This window comes from Mus musculus, chromosome 19, assembly GCF_000001635.26.
Source record: "Mus musculus strain C57BL/6J chromosome 19, GRCm38.p6 C57BL/6J".
NCBI classification, from domain to species: domain Eukaryota; kingdom Metazoa; phylum Chordata; class Mammalia; order Rodentia; family Muridae; genus Mus; species Mus musculus.
Window position 1 is genome coordinate 59,334,511 of NC_000085.6, and position 16,277 is coordinate 59,350,787.

The window sequence follows — 16,277 nt, forward strand, 5'->3', positions numbered from 1 at the left end:
TTTTTAGTAAGTAATTTACTTTTTAAAAAGGCTATAACGTAGATATACTGTGCTTAGTAAAGTTTATTACAAACTAAGATCATCACATTTTTTTCTCTTTATTCATCTCTAAATATTCTTAACTTTTTGTTATTTTGTCTTTTTTTTTTTCCCCAGAGCTGAGGACCAAACCCAGGGCCTTGCACTCTACCACTGAGCTAAATCCCCAACCCCAATATTCTGAACTTTATACTCTTTAGCACATCAACATTAGTAAACAGAAGGAAACGTTTTACTGCAAATATTTAGCTTAATTCCTCCATGTCAAAAGTTTGCTACTGTGGCCTGTTTAAAAGCCAAAAAGTTGCCAGGCAGTGGTAAAGCATGCACTCTGGAGATAGAAATAGGCAGATCTCACTGAGGTCAAGGCTAGCCTGATCTATAGAATTTCAGGACAGCTAGGGCTACAGACAAACCCTGTCTCAAAAAAAAAAAAAAAAAGATGAATACACAAACAAACTTTCCAAATATTGACATGCTAAATTTGTATCTGTCAAAAACAGTTAAGAACAAGAGACTTTCAGTGCCTTCTAAAAATAATTTTCATACAACCGTATAAGAATACCTTACTCTAGCAAATTACAGAGAACTGAAAGACCTGAATGAGTTATTTACATTACCAAATGACTAAGGTAAGACTATATGTAGTCAGCAACTATAATCATCCTACAGGGAATGGGAGAGAGAAACAGCTCATTGTGTAAAACACTTGCCAGGCAAGGGACTCAAGTCTGGTTCCCCAGCAGTCATGGAAAGCCAGATGCAGTAGCACCTGTCTATAATCCCATGTTCCTATGGTGAGCTGGGAGCTACAGATAAAAGAATCCTTGAAAGCTTGAAGGCCAGTTAGCTTGGCAAATAAGAGACTATCTCTAAACAAAGTGGAAGGTGAAGAATAGTCTAGGTATTGTCCTCTGACCTCCAAAACACACACTCACACACACACACAGGGGGTAGATGAATTTAGAAAACAGTTGTAAAAAAAAATCAGCATATAGTAAACACTAGATGTATAATTTTCTAGATACTTATATCTACATGCATAAATTGTCTAAGAACAGAGCACAAGTTAATTTTCAAGATAGAGATTCCTGGTCCTTACTACTGTGCATGCTCTCGCTCCCTCGTTTTCAGCTACTAAGCAGAAAAGATCAGCTCATTCATGCTCCCTATGGTTTGCTTGTTTTATTGAGATATGGTCTCAAAAAAAAAAAAAGAGAGAGAGAGAGATATGGTCTCATGTGGCAAAGACTCAATACATAGCTGAGGATGGACGCCTCCCTCCTCCTCCTCCTCTTCCTCCTCCTCCTCCATCTCCCAAGTACTAGGATTGTAAATGTGTAAGACAGAGTTACTACTACTACAAAAAAACTTTCCAGCAAAAACTGTAGTCACATAACTGTGTAGAGATAAATTACAGATTTGACCCTAGGAGCAGCATCCTTCCTTAATATCATTCCTAAGTCACAACTGCCTGTTTAACTGGTAATGATCTTAGCAATGACAAAGTAAATATATAAAATACTTGTGGTGGCTTCAATGAGAATGGACCCCTTAGGCTCATATTTTGAATACTTGAATTCCAGTTAGTAGAACTGTCTGGGAAAGATTGGGAAGTGTGATCTTGTTGGAGTAAATGTGTTCTTGGGTCGTGTGGTTGTATATCTGGTTATGCATCAACCAATATGTGAGCTCTCAGCTACTGTTTGCCAAGATGGTCATGGACTCTAACCCTCTAAAACTATAAGTCTTTGGACATGGTGTTTTATCATAGCAATAGAAAAGTAATGAGATCAGTACTTAATGCAAAAGAATAAAGCCTCCTGGCTTATTTTTACTACAGTAGCCACAGTATTTTTAAGTATACAACAAGAAGAACTAATTTTGTTGGGGAGAGAGAGGTTGTCCAGCTCTGTCACTAAAGCAAATCAGAGCCCAGCTATTTCAGTATCCCACTCACCATACAATCAGCATCACCCTTCCCACATGAAGAATTTATGGTGCCCAATGTGCTGACTACAGAATAAAGAGAAGTATGTTCTAAAACACTCTGCTGATTTTGCAAAAATTGACAATTATACACTAGACTAATGAAAATATATTTTATTGTTATTCAATATTGACTTTTTTAGGATGTAAAATTAAAAACCAAGGCTTTTGGAATGTAAAGAAGGCTGCAAAAGCACTCACATTTGGCTTTTCATTGTGTGGAAAAGAGGAACTAGTACCCAATACAGGGGCAAGGATTGACATCAAAGTCTTTGTAAGGGACTGCTATCTGCAGGGAGAGGAGTCACACATCTCTAGAGACTAAAGTATTTGTTTTTAAATTATCAGTCAACAATAATCTTTAACCATTAAGGAAAAAAAAAGCAAGTTAGAGCTGAAACAATTGCTCAGTCAGTAAAGTGCTTGTTCAAGCATGGGGAAATGAGTTCGATCCCCTAGAACCACATATAAGAGACCCTGGGCCTGTGATCCTGAGGCTAGGGGGCAGAGACAGGACAGCCCCCAGAGCCGGCTGGCCAGCCAGTCTATCTGAATCTGCAAGCTTCAAGTTCAGTAAGAGAACCTGTCTCTAAAAATAAAGTGGGGAGCAACTGAGTCAGAAACCCAACACCAAATTCTGGACTGCATATGCACAGGCATATGAGCGCACATGTGCATGCACATATAGACACATATACACTCCTCAAAAGGGAAGGGGGGGCTAAACATACTCCATATACTCTGTTTAAGAAATCTAAAGAAAGCTGGGCGTGGTGGCATACGCCTTTAATCCCAGCACTTGGGAGGCAGAGGCAGGGAGATTTCTGAGTTCGAGGACAGCCTGGTCTACAGAGTGAGTTCCAGGATAGCCAGGGCTACACAGAGAAACCCTGTCTTGAAAAAACAAACAAACAAAAACAAAAAACAAAACAAAAAAACAAAAAGAAATCCAAAGAAAAACAGATAATAATCAAGAGTGAAGTGTAATTAATCTGTTTTTCCTTTTGTGGTCATCACAGGACTGTGAGCCACCAAAATGTAGTTTAGTCCCTTTGTGACTTCTGACCAAGGCAAGAACCACAAACAGCATTTCAATGTGCCTTCTTACATTCTAGGAGAGATCATGTCTTCCCCTCTTCCAAAGAGCTGAGACAGATGTGTAATGTTCAACCTATGTCCAGTAGAAAGGATGATGAAGTTCAGGTTGTCTGAGGAAATTACAAAGGCCAGGGTTATAGGAAGAGTATGTCATCTACATGAGCAAACACAGCAAGAAAAGGCTAATGGCATAACTGTCCATGTGAGCATCCACCCCAGCAATGCAGTCATCACCAGGCTAAAGCTGGATAAGGAGATCCTGGAGAGGAAAGCCAAGTCTTAAATAAGCAGGAAAGAAGAAGGGCAAACACAAGGAAACAACTGAGGAGATGCAGTTGTAGTAGAATCTCATTAAAGACTACTTAATTTTTTTTATAAAGAGATAAAGAGGAAGTTGGATCCACACATACTGTTGGGAGAGATATCTTGTTACTTGCAAATGTATCTGTGGGTCACAGCTCTACTGCACTTTGTTATTAAGGAGAAGAATGGAGGGAGTAGGAGAGGGCAGGTGCAGAGAGGAAAGTGGAGAAAGAACCGAGAGGCATCTATTCAGTGTACATAATGACTGCACGTGCTTGACCATTTACGTAAACTCCAAAATAACACTGGGAATAGCAGGAATAGATTTTTAACTACTCAACACTATTTGAATACCAGTAAAAGACTGGCAAAATACTGTAAAAAAAAATTCAGCATTTACTCAATGAGTCTGGTGGAAGGAAGTTAATGATATCATTATTTGTGTTGAAGGGTAGAAACTTGGACTTCAGATATCAATGTTGAACTATTATTGCATCAGATGCCTCAAAAAAGCTAGAGAAATCTCACCAAGAGAGAAGAGAGAGACAGAGAGACAAAGAAACAGGGGGAGGGGAGGGGGAGGGGAGGGGGAGAGGGGAAAGAGAACAGAAGTTTGCTTAGAAATGTCTGAGTCATACATTCTTGGGCACATTATAAGAAGTATGCTAGACTATGAAGTGTCTGCTCTGTGCTAGCTTGTTAGTGTTAGTTGAATTTATAGCAACAAAACTGTCTTCTGTCAGTGTTTACTTTCCAGCCTGATGTCTAAAAACCCTATGTATGTTCCAAGGTAACTAATTAATTTCATGAAATTAAACAAAAATCTGTTTTTCTATTTTTCTGTAGAAATTATCCACAGTCCCCATTGCCTTTCCATAAAACAAAACTCAAAAGACCCTTTAAGAAGTTGAGAAACATTGTTTTTGTTTTGTTTTGTTTTGTTTTGTTTGTTGTTTTTTTGGTTTGGGGTAGGCAAGAATCATGTGAGTTTTGTCTTTGTTTTTCCAGGGTAAAGATCTGAAGAAGGCCAGGAAGTTAAGAGTTCAGTATTTTCAGGTGCAGAGAGTTTAATCATCTTCTTTTAAAATTCAAAAACACAAAAACAATTGAAGCTTACACACCTAAAAGCATCTAACCCACATAGCCCTCTGAACGTGGAGTAATGATTGTTTATTGCTACTGAAATAGCATCGAACTTTGGGATTCCTGAATTTTTCCTATTATTTATTTATTGTTTACTGTTTATTTAGGACTCTGAGAAAGCCACCAATCCCTTCTAAGCCTGAGTTTCTGTATCCATAAAAAGCAAGATGTCTCTCTTGCTTGTGAGAGAGACAGCAAGTGTGTGGACTGCTTAGAGTGCCTGCCAGACACCCATAGGAAAGTTATTTTACTATCCAGCTCATCTTATAAACTGCTAGTAATAGTTTACATCAGTATTAAATGTTGGGTCAGGATACTCCTCCAACATGAACATGATACACTTTATTTCAGGAATAAACTCTGGTTCTCTGAGATAGCCAATACATATATACATTATTGATTAAAGCCTAGCTTCTTCCTCATACACATCTACCCTCAGATGTCTAAAGCAGTTTATCAATGCATTTCAATAGCAATAGCATCTTCAGGAAAACCCGAGAACACTTACTTCTAGCTTTACTTTTTGCAGTGGTTTTATGGAATTGAGTAGTACCCAACCCTATATATAGTGTTTTCCCTAGACACTATATAACAATAAGTAATCATGTGATTGCTTAAGCAGAGATATTGATCTATTCGTGTTCCTCACAAACTGAAGTCTTAAGTATATCCACATGCCACTATTATTAATTTGATTATTTGTTTGCCCTAGAAAACAAATAGCATGAAAGCATTTATTTCTTAGGACTATTTTTATCACTGGCATACCCAGCAAAGAACTAGATATATGCAGTATGCAATCAGCACTTACTGAAAAATATATGACTTTCTAAAACGACTTTGTGATTCATCTCTGAGAAAATGATCTTGAAATTCCATTTACAAAAAGACATGAAAACATATTTCCTCTGAGCCGTAATGTAAGAAAAAAAAGCACTGCAGATGAAAATTAGCTATTATATTACATCATTACTTCAGGATGGCTAGAATAAACACTAATATTGTTTCTAGTATCTTGAAGTATGAATGGTTAGATATATTTCCTAGTAATATTAGTAAATAAAGCTAACCATTACTATATTCATTTTAAGAAATTTTAGAATAATACACAAATTCCATTGTTTCTAGTATCTTGAAGTATGAAAGGTTCGTTACATTTTCTAGTGATATTAGTAAGTAAAGCAAACTATTACTATAGCCACTAAGGAATGTTAGTAGCCACCTTAAAGACAACATACTATTTTAAGGTTATCTACGTACACACAAAAAAAGTATGAAAGAGTAAGTATGATACATCACACCACCAGAAAAGTTTGTCAGTTTCTTTGTGAATTTACTTTGGAAGTTTCTAAGAGAGAAGGGATTACTTAAAATCATCTTTGCCTCAAACAATCAGGGGGAAAATTTATATGTAACTGACATTGAGAACAAATGCTCTTCCTCATCTCATTAGACCAAGAAATAAATTATGTATATACTACATTATAAAGTAGGAGGCTTTACAGACCAAGCCTAATTTAGTTCTTAGAAATCAATGGTGTGTACATTAATATAATGGTGTTATTGTTCTGTCCCTCAACCTTAGCAGGATAGATAATATAGTACAGTCTTCTTTGTTTTCGAGTCACTGAGAATATGTAAAAATTCCTACAAATATATTTCAGAGTGTTTACAGTAATAAAAAGACAGGACAAAACAATTACAGTAAAAACTAATGCTCAAAAGATATTCTATACCCATGAATAACTATGATTTCCTCACATATTCCATATTCAATAAGCTCAAATACAATGCCAATCAAGTGACCATTTCCTCTTTTGTAGCCAAGAAATGTTTAATTACTGACCAAATCCACTCAAGCAAACCATTTTCCAATCTCAAACAAAAGGCAGACCCTGCTGTTTTCAACTACCACTCAACAAGCCAAGTGAAATATTTCAAGATTCTTGTTTATAATTTTGTGGCAGAATGACTTTTTAAAATTCAACACTATAGACTCTATTATATTTGCTCAATGGCAGTTTTTAAAAAAAAAATAAAGCTTAAAACAAGTAAAACAATTACCAGCCATTAAGCCATCAGCAACCACTCTAGGCCTCAAATGTGTGACTCCGAGCCAATCAGGACCAGCTCAGTGAGGAACTATGAAGTACAGAATGAGCCTTACACAGCTTTACCCAGGGCTGCCACTGCAGGTTTTTTTGCTTGTTGTTATGTGGAATGCATGTATATGGAAATAAAAATCAGAAGCCGAGAGTTGACTTCAAGTAAAATCTCTCACCTTTTAGCACTGGGAAATCAGTACAGTACAGGACAAGCAAACTGATTTTGTCCTTCCCATGACAACACCACCCTAAAACAGGGGAAGTTGTTGTTGAAATACCCTTTTACAGGAGTCACCTAAGACCACCAGAAAACACAGATATTTGCATTACAATTCATAACAGTAGCAAAATTACACTTATGAATTAGCAATGAAAATAATTTTATGGTTGGGGTCACCACAACACGAGGAACTGTATTAAAAGGTCACAGCCTTAGGAAGTTGAGAACCACTGTTCTAAAAGCAGATACATTAATAAGAATCTCAAATATGTGACTCCTAAACCCAAGCTATCTCTGCCCTGCCACCCTACAACTACTAACCCAGACTTCACAGTGAAGAGAGACTCTCCATGTGCTAGAGATTAGTGATAAAGACTCATTTGGAAGTGTTAAAAATATTTCTACTTTATGCACAATTTTTAAGTACACACTTTAAGGGGAAAAAAGATTAAAACAATGAAGGGGCTGAATAAAGAAACTCCTAACTTCAATACAACAGAGAACATAGTTTCAGCATATTACAATTCATTTTTTTAAAATCCAGTGTTTTGTAAACAGCTGCTTTACTTGGTAAATTTAAGCATCTATCATGAGTCCTTAGGAAGCCTAACTATTTCTAGGTCACAGCCTAGGACCTGGCTAGTTGTAAAAGGCTACTTCGTTTTAGCAATATGACAAAGGAAAACAGGAACTTAGAGAGAGGGGACAACAGTGTTCACCAACAAGACAATTGTTACATAATGATTAAAGCAGCAAAGAGCCCAGAGACTTAGTATAATTTTCTTTTACTATTTTAGCTCTTACTAAGAAGATTAGATGTTCAAATGGATAAACACAATCTGGAGGACTAAAAAAGAAATGTTGAATAGTGTCACACCCAAAGCTTTAGCCTGACAAAAAGCTTTAAAAAATCCTCTTGAAGTTTCCAGGTTAAGTCAGGAAGTTTTATCTCTACAGTTCACTCAGAGTTCTAGGTTAATTTGGACTGTTATAATACTTTGAAAAAAAAAAAAACCATTTAAGAACCAGAAAAAGTTGGGGATGGAAGCACTGTGGTGAAGCTCAGTATTCGGACTGTTTCATCCCCAGTACCATGGGTCACAGTGATGTCAACAATTATCAGGATCAAAGAAGACAACCTCTCCCATTTCCTAGTCTTTTCTGCTTTAGGAACATTTTATATATATATGTGTGTGTGTGTATATATATATATATATACACTAATAATCAAGATAATTAAATGTAGTCATTCTAATGTACTTAAGAGACTTCATTCTGGATTTGGGGTTAAAGGTTTGGGTTGTGTAAAATGTTATTTTTAATTCTAAAAGCTTAAGAAACTTTTTTTGTGTAGTTTTCTTCATCCAATCAGAATAATTTATAAGTTTTTTGCAAACAGGAAAGCAAAAAATTTAAACCAATAAGCATTAACTGGTGGATAATTCCCAGTCCAAAAATAAAAAAGTGAAGTTGAAATAAATTCCTTTAGTTACAAAAAATTAAAAAGGTAGCCTCAATTTTTCACCACTTGACTGCTTGTATGACTTAAGGAGGTTATTTAACTACCATGTGCTTCATTCCTTCAACAATAAAACGGGATTAATACTAGCTACTTTCTCTCTGTGAGAATGATGATATGTCTGAGAGAAGCTATAAAATCCATTCTCTTACCTGAAGTCAGGCCCACACTGTCACTAGTGTAGCAAACCTCTGGAGAAGTGCTGGGCAAACAACACAAGCTATCACTTCCTCAGCCAGTGCTCCCATCCCCACATTTCTAGTTCCGTTTACCAACCCAATAGCAGCTTTCTAGTAATTTCAACCTTCCATCAACTCCACCTGGGTCTAAATGTTATTAAGTAGATAATAATCAATTCTTACTGAACTCTAAACTTTATGAAGGTGAAGGCAATATTTATTTCTGATCAGTATTGAATCCTGAGCACTGAGAAAAGTAAGGAGGATAAAACTACATATTGAGTGATGTACTCTGCAGTGGTTTCTGACTGATCAAGAGTTGTGATTATCAAACTTTGTAACAACTTTTGTTTATGACTTTCTAAGCAACACACTGCTATAAATACATCACTGCTTAAAACCTACAACTCATAATGCAGCCATGTAAAAACAGGTTTCATAAACTACATCTCCTTTACAGAACCAGAAATCCTGCATAGCATATGACCAGTTCACCATCCCCTACAAATCCATGGAAATATGTGCTCCACACAACAGTTCTCTCACCACCCAAAGTTTAAACTGTTGTTTATTCTCAATAAAACATAACTAGTGAAGTACAAGCTCCACAAAGCAAAAATCCATCCCAAATCTACACTACTCCTGCATTATATTGTGCCACAGACTTTGGGGTCTTCAATCTCCACTAAAGAGCAGTAGTAATGTAAGGCAATACTAGACTCATATTTCAGATTAAACAACAAAACCTAAAATGTTCTATGTACTGAACACAAAGTTAAAGGAGGATAGAAAGAGAAGTTGAAGATTTGGTCGTTTTAAAAGAAACAGGAGCCTTTCTACTGCACCAAGCCTTCCAAGTCCCACCTATGAAACCTCTAATCCTCCAAATACTCATTTCCCCTTCCACTTCCAATTCATCAAAAGAAAACTCATGCATTAACTAATCAGAAGTGCATCACATAAAGCCAGATACAGAGGAACTTTAAAAAACTTCAAATCACTGTCTTTAAAATATTACCCACAAGGTGACTTGGAGTATTGGGTTAAGGAACAGCCACCGGGAGTAGACACCTGAGAAGTCTGGGTCTGTTTGTGGTGAGGAGCCTACTTCCCAAGGGCAGATGACAGTTACCCCAAATTCACAGAGAAGACCACCTGGCACCGGACTCAACTCCTCCAAATCACATCCCTCTACAACAACCCGTGCCTCTGCCCGGAGAGCTGCCAAGGCCCGTGCCACACAGAAACACCCGGGATGTGAGCACGCCCTTCAGGTCTGCAATGTGCCCAGGAACAACTTTTCCACGTGGTGCAGGAGATGCTGCAAAGGCAGACACAGCCGCTGCCTTCCGGTTGCAACAACCACACACAAGTGTGTCTCAACAGACCCAGGAGAGGCACTCACTGACTGGCCAGGGACAAGGCGCTCAGGCCTCCAGCTCCCTGTGCTGCCTTGGCAGCACGGGAAGTGCCCACTACCCGCCTTTCTTTGCTTGGGGGCCTCAGTCCAGGTGGAAGCAAACTGCAGGCCAGGGTCGTGCTGGGAATCTGCCTTGGCCCTTCCCTGGCTAACCTCCCCCGGGTAGCCTCGGCTCCCCTGACCCTCCTCTCACCTGATCTTGTAACTGGGCAGGGTGTGCTTGCGCTTGATGATCTTCTTGAGCTGGTTGACGATGATGGAGGTGAGCTGGGGCATGGGCCGCCCCTCGAACTGGGAGCGCACCTCGAAGTCAATCAGCGGGTCCTCCACGAAGGAGAAGAACCAGTGGGTGAAGGGCACGCGGGTGAGGACGAAGCGCAGCCTCCCCACCACGCGAGACAGCTTCACGAACAGGTAGGCGGACTTGCCAAACACCAGGTCCACGTCGATGGCCAGGTGGAAACCGCCGTTGTACTCCACCTCCGCTTCAAAGGCCAGCTCCTCCGGGCAGGTGGCGGGCAGCGCGTCCCCGTCGGGGTCGTCGGGCTCGCCGGTGCCCGAGGCCACCACGGGCCGCACCAGCCGGATGGTCTTGATGAAGGGCACCGTGTCGCCCAGGAACACGTCGCGCAGACTCAGCCCCTCCAGCAGGCGGCCGGCCGTCTTGGTCTGCAGCAGCTCCTCGAACTCCACCTTGATCTTCTTGGTGACCCAGCGGCGGGCGAGCGCGGTGTCCCGCAGCTCCCGGAACAGGAACAGGATGGTGGCGTTGAGGAAGTAGCAGGTCTCCAGCGTCGGCGGGGCCGGGCTGTCGGGGGTCGGGGTCGAGCTGGCGCCGGCCTCGGAGGAGCAAGCAGCGAGCTCCTCGGCGCCGCCGCCATAAAGGTACTCCCTGAGGGGCAGGCCCGGCACCGGCTTAAGGTAGCGGAAGCCGTCGCCCGCGCGGGCCGCTTCGTCCGCCCGCGGCTCGGGCTGTCTGCGGTAGAGTAGCAGGAACTGTGCGAGCAGCGTGAGGAACGAGCCCAGCACGGCCGACGCCAGGATCAGGAGCAGCAGCCCCATCCCGCCGCCCCCGCCGCAACCCTCGGCCTGCTCCCGCGCTCTCCGCGCCGCCCTCCTCCTCACGCCGTCGCCCCCGCCGCCTCCATCTTGAGGACATCGGTCGCGGATGAGCGGCTCCCTGGGCCCGAACCGAGCGTCCGCAGTCCGACGCTGCCTGGCGGCGCCTTAGCCCGCCGCGGCCCCGCGCCTCCTCAGACGCTCCCCCGGGGGCGGCCCGAGCGGCGGACCGGCGGCGGGCGAGGGCGGGAACGGCGCCTCCCCACAGAGCCTGCGCTCATTGGGCGAGCGGCGCGTGACGTCAGAGCGTGCGCGCCCCCGGCGCCGGGCGCCCCGGCGCGCTTGGACGCGGGTCCTTTCCCACCTCTCGGCGCGCTTCCAGCGCCGCTCCCCCCACGCCCCTGCATTCCTGCCGCCGGCGGCGCGGCGATCCGTGCGTCCGTCGTCTCCGGAGGGCGCGAGATAACGGAAGGAGACCTGGATAAGTCGGGCTGACGGGGCCCGGCGCGGCCGTCCGTTATTCCGCGCCCATCCCCCGCGGCGGCCGTGGGTCCTGCCGGATACCTCTGTGGCGACCGCCCAGCATCCCTCAGTGTGTTGCTGCCTCCCCTGCAGGGCAGCGCCGCAGAGAGCCTGAGCACAGGCGGTTGGGACACTGCCCGAGCCGGCCAGAGGACAGACTGCATCAGGGATTGCCATCGCTAGCCCGCACAGACCGGCAGACCTGCATCCGCAGAGAATGGGCCCCGAGAAGGGACCAAGCGGAACCGCGAGAAGGGGACTAACTTTCCTACCTTGGGGATTTCAATTTAAGTGAGAAAGAAGTTTATTTGAGGTCTGGGAGGAGTGGGTGAGCTGAGTGAATTTGCCAGCATATTGGAAGGTGTCTTAGCGACTCCATTCAGATTGTTCACGCCCCCCTCCTCCCTTCTTTCCTCTCTGAGGGCATTATCCGGAGTCCATCCCTCAGGCCATTACTTTTAGTGCCTACCAATTTCACAGAATAACCCGTGGTACCCGTGGCATAGTAAAGAAATTGCTTAGGGGTCACATCGTGGGATCCTAAGTCCTTGGTTTCTACTTGGCATAATAACACGGAGGATGCTGGAGGTTTTTTTTGGGGGGGGGGGTTGTTTGTTTGTTTGTTTTTCGAGACAGGGTTTCTCTGTGTAGCCCTGGCTGTCCTGGAATTCACTGTGTAGACCATGCTGGCCTCGAACTCAGAAATCCACCTGCCTCTGCCTCCCAAGTGCTGAGATTAAAGGCGTATGCCGCCACCGCTCAGCTTAGCTTTTTGGTTTTGAAAATAAAAAATAATAAAAATTTAAAAAGCCGATCAGGGATCAGGTCCCAGTTGCTCCATAAAGGAGAGTTGGAGATGCAGAGACTGGGAAAAGTGGAAGATTTTGCAGAGGGTACCAATAGAGCCAGAAGCCTTTGTGTTCCCTGGCAACGGTGTTTCCTCTGGTGCTTTCTGACTACTCAGTTGTTACATCACAGTTTTTATCTGTCCTCACCGACACAACTTGTCTAGTCCTAGGGAGGTCAGGTATTCCGCTACTAAAACCCTCGTGGATTCAGGCTGGCTCTTGAGACATCAGTACAGGGATCCTTTCTAGTCTTGACTGGGTGATTGGAGCCTTAAACCAGAGTTCTGACCCAGCTGAGCCAAGTATAGAACTTTGGAAGCAAATTGATAATGTAATGAAATCTTATCAACCAGATTGACTGAGAAACACCTAGGGAGGCCTAAATGTGTGTCTGGGAGTGTCTTTGAGGGCATTTGCCCAAATGATTTAGGGCCTGAGGACTGGCTTAAGGAATGGATGTTTTATGGGTTCATAATATGATGATGGCATTATTGGAAGGTTGTGAAAGCAGGGAGGGAGGACCTGGCTGGAAGAAGCGGGTCAGTAGGGCAGTGTCCTTGGGGATAGGTCCCAGCCTCTTCCTACACTCTTCTGGATTTCTGTTGGTTGGGAGGGATTGAGCTTACCTCTGCTTTGCCACGCCCTCCCTGACTTGATGGATTGACACCTCTGAAACCATAAGCTAAAAATCAATCCTCCTTTTAGTTTGCTTATATCTGGTCTTTGTCACAAACTTAGAAAAATAATACAGTAGCAAAACTCAGGGCAAAGCAGAAACAAGTTTAGAATGTGTGGTAAGAAATGATACATTGAATCATTTTGTGAACTGTGAAGATAAAATCCAACATACACCTATAACAAATGAGCAGAACAGAGTCCCTGCCCTCGGGTATGCCAGGCCCAGGCAGACAGTCACACAGGTAACTAGAGATAAGAAAGACACTGCTCTAGCAGAGGCATACTGGAGATGCTACAGTAACAGAGTCTTCTAGTTCAGGGGCAGAGAGCAGAAACTGCCTGTGGCTAACATCACTGCCATGTGATTCCTGGTAATGACAGTGGACTATCTCTCTGATCTCAGCTGCAAGATGTTCCTTTCAGGCTTGCATAGAACCCTAGGCTGAGAGGATTATTTCTGCCTCATCTACCATTGTACTTACCTTGCTATCTTGTCAACTGTACACGTCTGCTCTTAGTTTCTATGCCTCCCCCTCCTCCAACCCCTGGACTCAGACAAAGAGCTTAGACAGCATCAGCTCTGGACCCAAATCTACAGAGCCCTACATCTGTGGCCCTCTAGCTCAATCTTAGATGTTAGAAGGCAACCCTTGATTGGCCACACTAAATCAATCATTTGTGCCCCTGGGCTTGCCAATGCAGAGTAAAGCAACTTCTCTCATGAGGGATTAAGAAAATAATGGTTTGCAGGGTGTAATGGCTGAACCTTTAATCTCAACACTCAGGAGGCAGAGTCAGGAAGAGCTCTGTGAGTTCAAGGCTATCCTATTCTACAAATTGAGTTCCAGAACATCCATGCTCTGTTACACAAAGAAACCCTGTCTCAACCCACCCACCCCAAAAGAAAAGGAAAACAATGAGCCATTGTAGTTTGATAGGAAATGAAAAATGGATCCTCTCTCAGGAATATGGGGGCTCTGGGGCAAATAGAATTCTTTTGGTACTTGAAGGAGCTTTCTTATCAGAAAGAAGCAAAAACTCCCATGTTGAAAATGCAGTGTAATTTAGGGAAATTGTGGCAGGATGACTGGAAGAGGGTGGAATGAATAAGAGCTGGGGCTGGCCAAATTGAAAGAAGACAAATGCCAGGTGGGAAAATGATGTGAACTGAGTTAGGGAGTGATGGAGCATCAGGAAGAGGGCCAGTTCTATTTTGCCAACCTATGATATTGAAAGGGTTTTAAGCAAGAGCATAACACATTGCCTTTCATCCCCCATCAACAAAATGTTCACACCAGAGCAATCCAACCACCATCTCCTGCTCCGCTCTGTTTCTGTACACTAATTGTCCTTACACACATTACAGCCTTCATCATATCTCTTCCCACACTTTTCTCCATTATCCTAGTCAGCATCTCTTTTTCCACCGAGTGCCCTCAAATCTTGACCAGGCTCTCACCTCTCACTGTCTTTTTTTCCCACCATGTTCAAGGGTGGACATAGTCTTTCAGAGAAGAAAAAGAGGCCTGTTAGCTAACCCAACCCCATGTTTCTTTTGTAAGAAGGAACCAAATTTTGAATAGAGGTCAAATAAAGTTTAAGTTCCCAAGATTTCCCTGGGTAACCGATATCCTTCCTAGTTGGCAAGTTGAGACATGAATGCCGATCAAGTCATCCTGCCATAGTTGAATAACCTAGCAAATAGGTACAGGATAAATGTACCACAAAGACATGTTCTAAAGGAAGTCCCCCACCCCCAAATCCTGATTGGTGGGATAACTTGGCACAAATGTTTGTGGTTTGCAAGCTTAAAAGCTCTAACATTTGGACTCAAGGTGGCAGTTCTGCTCCCAAGTCTGTTCGGTGGCCCTGATAGATCTTTTTGTTATGTGCTTAAATACAAAGATGAGTGTTTAAAGACAAAGACAGCTCCCCAGTCTGTGTTGTTGTCCCTGACTGGTCAGTTTTTGCTGCCTGGTTCAAATAAAGATCTTGCTTTGCTGGACTCTTGTGACGGCTTGGCTTGTTTTGGATTATTCGGACCCTAATACTTCCCTGGCAACAACTCATTGATAGTACCCTCTCTTCTGTGGCAACAAGTCACACTAAAAATATAGATGGAGGACAGACAGATGCTCAGTTGTTAACATCTTAACCTTGCAAGCATGAGGACCCCCAGAGCACAGATTAGAAAAAAATAATTGGCTGTGGTGGGTACATGCTTGTGATCCCAGCCCCGAGGAGATAGACATCAGATCCCTGGGGCTCACTAGACCGTTCGCCTAACCTACTTGGCCAGCTTCAGCCCAGTAAAAGATCTTGTCTCAAAAAATACAAGGTATAAGGCCAGTGAGAAGGCTCATATGGAAGGAATTAAGCTGTTTTTTTTGTTGTTTTGTTTTGTTGGGTTTTTTTTAATGTTTTTTTTTATTTTTAATTTTTCAAGAACTATCTCTCTGTAGCCCTGGCTGTCCTAGAACTCACTCTGTAGACCAGGCTGCCCTCAAACTCCTGCCTGCCACTGCCTCCTGAATACTGGTATTAGAGTCATGAGCCACCACCAACCCACGTGACTGGCATGAGAGAATTGACTCCCAGGTCTGACAAGCTGTCTTCTGACCTCTATAACACTCCTGCTGCAGCATCTACGCCTACACACACACACACACACACACACACAAATGGTTTTGGAAAACTTTAGCTAGTGTTCCTGAGGAATGAAAATTGAGGTGTCCTTGGGCCTCCATATATATGTACCCATATGTGCACCTGTATGTAGATGAACGTACCCATGTACTACATACACCCTCACCTCACTCAATACAGCACACAAAACAGTAAAGCAAAAGTATGCTTGTCCTGTAGCTCCTGCTCTTGCCGGTCCATCTCCTTACCTTCAGCACTTACAGGACTTCCTCCACGCTTACAACACACAAGAAAACCCCAAAGACCGCCCACCTTCCACTCTCCAACTTCCTTCTTTGCCTCTCTTACCTACAGTTAAGTCTTTTTAAAGGACCAGACAGTTCACTCCAACTGCAGCTTCCCTTCTTCTCTTCATCCACTATGGTTCCCCTTGCATCTGAACAGGAACCCCCATGTGCTAGCCAGTTTTTACACAATCCACAATCGCCAAGGCGGAAGAGTCTCAGTGA

The 16,277-nt window shown here is 43.1% G+C and overlaps 1 protein-coding gene across 1 annotated transcript in view; it reads right to left on the reverse strand.

Annotated features, from left to right (window-relative positions):
* Positions 1-11,270, reverse strand: part of Pdzd8 (PDZ domain containing 8) — a 49,697-nt gene extending 38,427 nt beyond the window's left edge. The window contains exon 1 of the mRNA NM_001033222.3: positions 10,209-11,270. Within this exon, the coding sequence (NP_001028394.2) occupies positions 10,209-11,077 (869 nt within the window). The 5' untranslated portion in view covers positions 11,078-11,270. The remainder of the gene's footprint in view (positions 1-10,208) is intronic.
* Between the last annotated feature and the right edge of the window lie 5,007 nt (positions 11,271-16,277).